The 8973-nt window shown below is 42.2% G+C and overlaps 1 protein-coding gene across 1 annotated transcript; it reads left to right on the forward strand.

The window, feature by feature from the left end:
• The first annotated feature begins 2629 nt into the window (after positions 1–2629).
• On the forward strand, positions 2630–7803 carry GPX8 (glutathione peroxidase 8 (putative)). The gene is made up of 3 exons (XM_066614836.1): positions 2630–2870; positions 4499–4760; positions 7250–7803. The coding sequence occupies exons 1-3, from the start codon at positions 2664–2666 to the stop codon at positions 7411–7413; spliced, it is 633 nt and encodes a 210-aa protein (XP_066470933.1). The 5' UTR covers positions 2630–2663; the 3' UTR covers positions 7414–7803.
• Positions 7804–8973: the final 1170 nt, after the last annotated feature.

The raw sequence follows: 8973 nt of genomic DNA on the forward strand, positions 1-8973 counted from the left end.
TTTCTTTGTTTTACTCCTTTCATGCAAACAAGTGGTATTGGTGTCTATAATGGTTTCACCAACCATGACTTTACAAAGCACATTAGAAGACCCTGAAAGACACGTGTATATATAATCATTGTTTAATCAATATTTATTCATTCTATAAATTCATGTTTTATCTTCAAACACCCCAAATTTGAACAAGAGAGAAAGACTGACCGAAAATCACTGTCACGAACAAGTGAAGATTTGGATTTGAATGAATTTGGTCCCCTTCCAGCACTTTAATACCATGAATTAAACCAATCAAAAGCAAGTTGGTCAATTCCCTTGCAAAAACAAATATGCTTTACTTAATGCTTGAAAACTCAATCCCTATCATAATTCTAAATGCTCACAACCAACTTTGGTTGCATTCAGTTCAGCTGAGAAAACTTATCATTTAATATTCTCAGACCTCATTGAAGTGTAAGGTGGAATAGAGTTTTGTTGTGTAGTTGCACTGATTAATTTAGAGCAAGTAGGTAATGATGCCCAGAACACATTCCCTGTGGGAGCGTCACCATCCCTGTTCACTGACCTGGAATAGTTGTGATCTCCTCAATTGATTCAGACAGATCAGACCCATCATCAGAAGTGGAGAGTTCAGGAGGGTTGCATTCTGTGAAACTTTGCTCAGGTTGGTTTCTCGTGCACGCCTCCTGCCATCTTGTGGCAATTGGGCTACTAGCAACCGGAGTTTGGAATGCCAGCTTCTTCACAATGCAATTTTTGAACTGGGAATAGCAGGTTTTACTTGGAGTCTGTTTAAAAATAATAGTAATTAAAGGCCTTTTGTGGATATTTAAGAGTTTAAGGGTCAAATCCTATCCAAGTCTCCAGTGCTGGTACAGCCATGTCCAGAGGGCATATGCTATACAGACTGTGGTAAGGGGGCAGTCATAAGAACAGCCCCACTGGATCAGGCCATAGGGCCATCTAGTCCAGCTTCCTGTATCTCACAGCGGCCCACCAAATGCCCCAGGGAGCACACCAGATAACAAGAGACCTGCATCCTGGTGCCCTCCCTTGCATCTGGCATTCTGACATAGCCCATTTCTAAAATCAGGAGGTTGCACATACACATCATGGCTTGTAACCCATAATGGATTTTTCCTCCAGAAACTTGTCCAATCCCCTTTTGAAGGCATCCAGGCCAGATGCCGTCACCACATCCTGTGGCAAGGAGTTCCACAGACCGACCACACACTGAGTAAAGAAATATTTTCTTTTGTCTGTCCTAACCCTCCCAACACTCAATTTGAGTGGATGTCCCCTGGTTCTGGTGTTATGTGAGAGTGTAAAGAGCATCTCCCTATCCACTCTGTCCATCCCCTGCATAATTTTATATGTCTCAATCATGTCCCCCCTCAGGCGTCTCTTTTCTAGGCCAAAGAGGCCCAAACGCCTTAGCCTTTCCTCATAAGGAAGGTGCCCCAGCCCAGTAATCATCTTAGTCGCTTGCTTTTGCACCTTTTCCATTACCTCTATGTCCTTTTTGATATGTGGGGACCAGAACTGGACACAATACTCCAGGTGTGGCCTTACCATCGATTTGTACAACGGCATTATAATATTAGCCATGGAGGCCTCCTCCAGGTAAGGGAAGATTTGTTCCCTTTTCTCAGGACTGCATTGAGGCTGCACTGACTCTGGAAAATTGGATAGGATTGGGCCCTAAGTCTTATATTTCTGAAAACATATTCCATATTATTGTGTGAAGTTATTACTGGGAATTAACAGAAGAAGGTAAGTGAAAGCAACAAAAAGCTCAGAAAGAATATGCAATTACTGTATTTTACTACAGGGACTTAGTACAGTATAGGTAGGAACTGCCCTCTGATGATCCTTGGTGAGATCATGCAACCCAACCCCTGGCTCACATTCACACCAGCTCCTATCCCCACCCAACCCGGCTCCATCCTGCTCATCTTGCTTCCCCAGCCTTCCCTCCCATCCTCCCCACTCTGAATTTCTGCCCAGTGGAAATCCCAGGTAGTTTTAGGTTGGTTTTAAAGAAAATTAGATAAGTGATTATCATGAAGATGCTTCAAGATATGAAAGGCAGCAAGGGAGAAGGAGCAGAGTCATATGAGAAAACACAACACCATCAGAAGGTTGAGGATGGTGGAAATGGAAGAGTGATGCTCACAGGTGTTAGGATAGAAAAACAGACACACAAAGGTGGGGAGAGGCTGGAAGGGAATTAAAAGGAAAGAAGTTTGTGCATTGACATTTAACACCCACCTCTGATGTCCTCTAACACTCACCCCCTCTTGGTTCAAGAGTCTCAATCATAATAAATGGTTTGTAAGCCTTATTTTGTTAGTACAGAATGAGGAGAGGGAGGAGTTTGTTATGAAACCAATTCAGATCCAAAATTCTTGCGTAGCAACAGATAGATCTGCATTAATAAGCCAATTTCTGAGAATCATATGATTGCTGATCAGTGTGTTGGTGACATGAAGAGAGATTGCAGCAACAGCTTTCTGTCCCTAGCACTTTTGGCAAAGTCTAGACAGAAAGAAAAGAAACAGCAGCCAGTGTTTCCGCCTCCCCCCCCCCCAAGTTGCCGTGAGTTTCGAATTTCAGCTCCTCCTCACATTGGAGGCCTGCTGAGACTTCCCCTAAAATTCTCCAAAATGGAGCTGCCGCTACCTCTTACAACATATTCTTGTAAAAGCTCAATGCTAAAAACCAGGATTTTAATTGTTTTATTCTCTATGGTTTTCTTCACAACCTTGCTGGGCTTCCTGCAGATTAAATTCTTAAAGCCCAAAGACTTTTATTCTTTTGAAGTGAAAGATTCCAAAGGGAGGACTGTTTCCTTGGAGAAGTACAGAGGCAAAGTAAGATGCATCTTTTGTTTTTGAAATCCTTTCACTTTAGACAGCATCTACCAACTGGATGATCAGAGGCATTTATATCTATTCTGGAGAGTGTTGGAACTGTTAAATGCTTATACTACAGGAATGCATTTTACTGTTGGGGGGGGGGATGAAGGGAATTCTAAGCTGCAGAGTAAAAGATTACTTGGGCTGCAATCTTATGCACTCTTATCAGGGAGTGATGATGATTGGCAACCTTCAGTCTCGAAAGACTATGGTATAAGCCTACAGCACCCGGTATTCCACGGCGGTCTCCCACCCAAGTACTAACCAGGCCTGACCCTGCTTAGCTTCCAAGATCAGACAAGATCAGGCATGTGCAGGGTAACAGTTGCTGCTACCCCATTGAACTCAGTGGGGCTTGCTTCTGAACAGACATGTATAGGATTGCATTGCAAATACTGTAGTACAGTGTTAGCTGATTAAGTTGTAACGTTTCAAAAAAAAAAAATACTTGCAGATTCTAATTGCTGCAAGAAAAACAAAAGAAGGCTTTAGGCAACAGAATACAGGACTACGTGGCTGGCCCTTTGGTCTGATCTGAGCCAGCAGGCCAGATCTTCCAAAACTGATCAATGTTATTCTGTGTTTAAATTAGAGAAGCTGTGAATGTCAGCTAGAGCCTTCAGACATCCATTATGAAATGTGCACATGTGGATGAATTGGATTCTGTGGGCTTAATCTTTCTTTCTTCCTTTCTTTCTTTGTATAATGGCCCAATGCTATCCAACTTTCCAGCACCAAAGCATTCATGCCAACAGGGCATGTGCTGCATGGAGGAGGGGGGGAGCAGAGTAAGGGAATGTTTGTTCCCTTACCATAGGGAACTTTCCAGCAGCTATGTCAGTGCTGGAAAGTGGGACAGGATTGGGCCCTAAATTACTGTGGATATTTGAAATTGGAGGCTAGCTTTTAGTGCCACTTTTAGTGCCACTGACTCCAAGCGTGTTCTTAACTTTCCCACTGAGACCAGTGTGCTTCACTTGGGCTGGATTATATCCAGTGGCGTAGCTAGAGGGGGTGCAAAGCACTAAGTTTTGCAGGGGGCCTCACCACAGTGTGCAAGCAGTCTCTCCCCATCCCCTTTGCAGCCATTCCAGGCAGGGGGAATCCAGAATTCCCCCATCCAGAATGGTTCCAAAGGGGAGAGGGAGGAACTGCTTGCACAGCACATTCAGGCGCCTGCAAAATGTAGCACTTTAAACCCTTCTAGCTATGCCACTATCAATTGTTTCCAAGTGATTTTGATTATCACAAGCCGAGGAAAAATTGACTGGTGAACAGTCGACAGTCTCCAACTTCTGACCTGCACTATAACATATGCATTTAAATGCTATGATATCCTCTGAAGGGAGATCTGCAAAATAGCAGATGACTGTTGGTACTAATATTTTCCTTCCTGTAAGTGCAGAAACTTCGTATTTTCTAAACAAAACTGAATAGATATTGATTCCTTGAACTGAAAATGGAATTGGACTAATATACTTATCTACACTTAAAATGCTGAGATGAGGAGGGTGGGACATGACCGGATGTTGTTATTATCACTCCAAGTAGCAATTCCTACTAATTCTCCCATCTGTCTAAAGGCAGCTCTGGTTGTAAACGTGGCAAGCCACTGTGAGCACACGGAGAAAAGTTACATCATGCTGCAGGAACTCCACAGGGAGCTTGGATCATCTCACTTCACAGTGTTGGCCTTCCCCTGCAGTCAGTATGGAGAAACAGAGCGAGGCACAAGCCAGGAGATCGAATATTTTGCAAAATCAAATTATGGAGTAACTTTTCCCATTTTCAGCAAAATTAAAATTATGGGATCTGAAGCATCACCTGTGTATAAATTTCTGATTGGTAAGCATGTGTCTCTTCTACATTACTTATTTGCTGGGTATATAATGTTACTTTTAGGTAACAAAGGGACAGGAAAAACAGAGAAAGTGGTATTGGGAACAGAATCAATCTTCCTGATAATCCCAACTTTCAATTTAAAAGCCTGGGGCTGCATACGGTATACATACAGTATACTTCTTATTGTTAAGACTGCAAAGATATCCATGAAAGTGCATAACCAATCCTGCCAAAATCTCAGAAGCTAGAGATGTCATTTCCAGCATTGTGCATGGAGCTTTAGCATTCCATATAACTCCTTGTTTTCCCCAAGCCCAATATAAATTATGCACAATCATGAATATTTCAAGAATTATGGGGGAAAAGACAAATTCTGTTCACAGGTGGTTTGATCTGCATAATTTATTCAGGTTGCAGAATTCAGAGGCCTTGGTGCAAAGCTTTGATTTCTAGGATGCAGAATTTTTATTTTTACTCTTCAAATTTGAATAGATACAGCTCTAGAGATGGACTGTGGTGCATCCCATGGGGCTTCCTTGAAATCTGAATTGTAGCTTTCATTTTTAAGGCACCAAAATGTTTATTGATGTAAATGCAGAGATATTCACATGTGTAGCTATAAATTCAAAGTAAGAGGGACCCTCTCCCCATACATCCTGATCCTGGCCAGAATCACTCCCCCATTCATGGGTGAATATTTAATAAATAATAGACACTGCCAGTAGGAAATATCATTCATATGCACATTTAGTTTGGTCTTGCAGATGTAAGAATAAGTAAATTAATGGCCCTCTGGCAGCCACTGACCCAGTCCAGCCATTTTCAACCACTGTACCATGGCACACTGGTGTGCTATGCGTGGTCTGCAGGTGTGCCGCAGGTGTTTGGGGGAGGATCGTTTGTTAGTAGGGCCACTGGGGGATGCGAGCCCCTGCAGTCATTGTGGTGTGCCTTGTCAATTGTCAAAAAACTGATGGTGTGCCTTTAGTGCTTTTTCAGTGTGCCGTGAGATGAAAAAGGTTGAAAATCACTGATCTAATCTCTCAAGTTCAAGAGAGGGATGGGGCAGACAAAAGTGCATAGATAACCACAGCCTAGGAAAGGAGAAGGCAGCAAGACAAGAGAAGTAGGAAAGGGCCAAAAAAAAAAAACAGTGGAAAAACAGGCTGATCAAAAAAGAAAAGGCTCAAGGGAAAACGGGCAGAAAATAGGATCAGAATTTAGAAAGGCAAAAATTCACTTACAGTGCAATCCTAAACCTTTCTGAGCCAGCGCTTGCACCAGGTCTTGAGTATGACAAACATGCTGTAAAGCACATTTGTGTCTACACACATGCATACTCAGGAGCAGGCTAGGCCAGCACACAGACATGTGCTGATCTAGGCACATCTGCTCCAGGAGAGGGTAGGTTTTTGCCAGTCCAGGCAGGTTGGCACAGGGAGCTGGAGAGGGTGGCAAGAGTGCATGTTGGCAGCAAGGAGGGAATGTTTTGAGGGGAAGTGACCCAGGAGGTAGATCAGACCTGGAAGGGTGATGGGACTGGTGGTGACAGCACAGGCTGGATCCTAACTCCCAGCCACAACACAACCAGATTTGCGCCCACAAAATTGCAGGTGCGAATTCAAGTAGCCCTGTAGGGCTGGCTGGCATGCAACACAGGGTAAGGGGAATAAAATTCCATTATTCCGAGTTGTGCCCAAGCCCGCACCTACCTTGTGCTGGATTGAGCACTGGCCATTGGGCCTGCCTGTTCCAGCACAAGTTAGAATTATGCCCTTCTTGATCTAAAATAATCTTTAGGTTCTACTCTCTAGCAATACATGTGGGCTCCAATATCCATGAATCCAGTATCTGCAATTATCCACCGATCTATAGATGCAGGGCCCCCTGCGTACCCATTAATGTTCTTTAAAGTCTTACTGGTAAGTATTTCTTGCTTTAGACATGGCATATACACATTCAAACAAGGCGAAGAGGCTGCCCGCAGCCTGAATAGCTGAGAAAATTAGAACTAACACTAAACACAAAGTAGTTAATTTCTGCTTCCTGTTTAGCGTTGTTTAGTTTCATCAGTTATTCAGGCTGCCAGCAGCCTGCTCCAGTTATACAATGAGCTTGAATGCTTATAGTGCCCTGTTTAAAGCAAGAAACTCTGGTAAGGCTTTAAAGAACATTAATTGGGATGCACGCAGGGGCCACTATTAATACAGGCAGCCCTATATCTGGGATTTCTGTATCTGTATCCTAGACCAGATTCCCTGCAGATATGGGTGCAAGCCTGTAAATTAAACTAAAAATAAAAGGAGTTTGACTATTGTACAATCCAAAGAATCGTGCACTTCATTTCAGTGATTGAAATGTGATTGATTTCAGTGGGAGTTGGATGCATGGGATAAATTAAGTACGAGGAGTTGGATGCATACATCTTTTTTTTCTGAAGGATGCCACCCTTTCTGCTTGTGATCTAAATATATCTTGTGCTGTTCTTGCAGAATCCACCAAGAAAGAGCCTAAGTGGAATTTCTGGAAATACCTAATCAGCCCTGAAGGTCAAGTTGTGAATGTCTGGAGAACTGAAGAGCCTATTGAAAACATCAAGCCAGATATAGCAGCCCAGATTAGGCAGATCATTATGAAAAAGAAAGAGGACCTTTGAGAAAGCTACACTGTCTTGAAAATTTTATATTGCAACTACACAGCCTTAGCACATTCCTGCTCAACAATGGTAGAAGCTGGACAGTGAGTTGGGTGTTTTTTTTCTGGTTCATTTCATTGCCACCTTTGACAGAAAACTCTTCTTGTTTAAGATAAGTTTTTGCTGACTGCAAGTGAAGCAAACAGAAGAATTAATGCAATCAGTTTTGCAGAACTGAGCCCTGGATGTGGCATGTTTCCTATAAAACTGTAAAGTGATTCAGGAAGCATTTCAAAAGAAGAATTATAATGAACGTAATACTGAATGAGTATAGTCATGGATGTTTCTCAAAAGCAGTGGCTGTGGTGTTTGTATACAAAATAAATACCGATCACCTACTTTAGAGGCAAAGGGAACATCCAGAAATCTGATCTGTTTCATGGGTCAAAATTATCCAGGCAGCAAATTAAGAACTCTTCCCACATTGCATTCCTGTACCGTTCCTCAATTGTAGTATTTTGACTTGCCTTGAATATTTCTGTGTCAATCACAACCACTGTGAATAGCACATAGTAATGCTGTGGAGCTCTGTGCAAACTGGTCCATTGCATTTATCAATGTTAGGACATTGCCCAACATTTTGGTCTAGGCAATAAAGGATGCATCTGAAAATCCCCTAGAATGCATGGAGGTGGGGCTGTAGTCCAATTATTTGCATGCAGAAAGCCTCAGGTTTCATTTCCAACATCTCTAGCTGTGGCTGGGAAAGATAGCTGTTGCTGGATAACACAGGCCAATACACATTTTGCTTCCTTAAATGTTACACCAATTCCTGAATATATTTGGGGTGCTGATTCCAAAATTTGTGGTGCTGATTCCAAAAATGGCATCTGTTTTGCCCTATCACGTCTAGTTTTGGAAGCTGCTTGAACCTTTCACTAAAGAGGCTATACTATATCTCCAAAACTAGATGTGATAGGGCAAAACAGATGCCATTTTTGGAATCAGCACCACAAATTCATATCAAACCACCATAAAGTTTGGGAAAAACTTTTCTGATCCTCAATTTCGTAGGCCTGTGAAACAGAGAAAAATCAGTTATCTAGTTACTTTAAAACCCTATTTGCCAAACATGAATGTTCTGTGAAGTTTTCAAGCCGTTGAATCAGGTTTCAGAATTGTGTACTACTGAAATATGCTAACCTTGTATTCAGAGTAGCAGAAAAGAGATGCATTGTGAAAAAGTCTCCAAAAAAAGTGTAAATAATTCTATGATGATGTTTTTTTTTTAAAAAGAAAGTCTGTTTTGCATGTGTTTCAAACATTGGCTTACTATGTGTCACTGCATACACTGAGGCTAGTACAGAAGTAAAGAGGGAAACACACAAGTTTTATATCAGTTTCCAACATTTCATCTTACTGCAGTGTGACCAAGAAACAGAGCCCAGGTAGAGCTATGTAAATGGAAACTGGTTTGATTTGCAATGGCTGGGGTCAATCAGATCAGATTGGGGCAAAGGACAGATTTAGCTCCCAAGTCTCACCTCAGTAATGTCCAAAAGTACATGCCTTTACTTTATC

This window comes from Tiliqua scincoides, chromosome 2 (genome assembly GCF_035046505.1).
Source record: "Tiliqua scincoides isolate rTilSci1 chromosome 2, rTilSci1.hap2, whole genome shotgun sequence".
In the NCBI taxonomy this organism is placed as follows: Eukaryota; Metazoa; Chordata; class Lepidosauria; order Squamata; family Scincidae; genus Tiliqua; species Tiliqua scincoides.

What these genes read in the sequence shown, in the direction of transcription:
- GPX8 (XM_066614836.1), top strand. Translation starts at nt 2,664, where the DNA reads ATGGAGCTGCCGCTACCTCTTACAACATATTCTTGTAAAAGCTCAATG. An exon ending in TGGAGAAGTACAGAGGCAAA is followed by an intron (nt 2,871 to 4,498) that starts GTAAGATGCATC and finishes ATCTGTCTAAAG; the next exon opens with GCAGCTCTGGTTGTAAACGT. An exon ending in TGTGTATAAATTTCTGATTG is followed by an intron (nt 4,761 to 7,249) that starts GTAAGCATGTGT and finishes CTGTTCTTGCAG; the next exon opens with AATCCACCAAGAAAGAGCCT.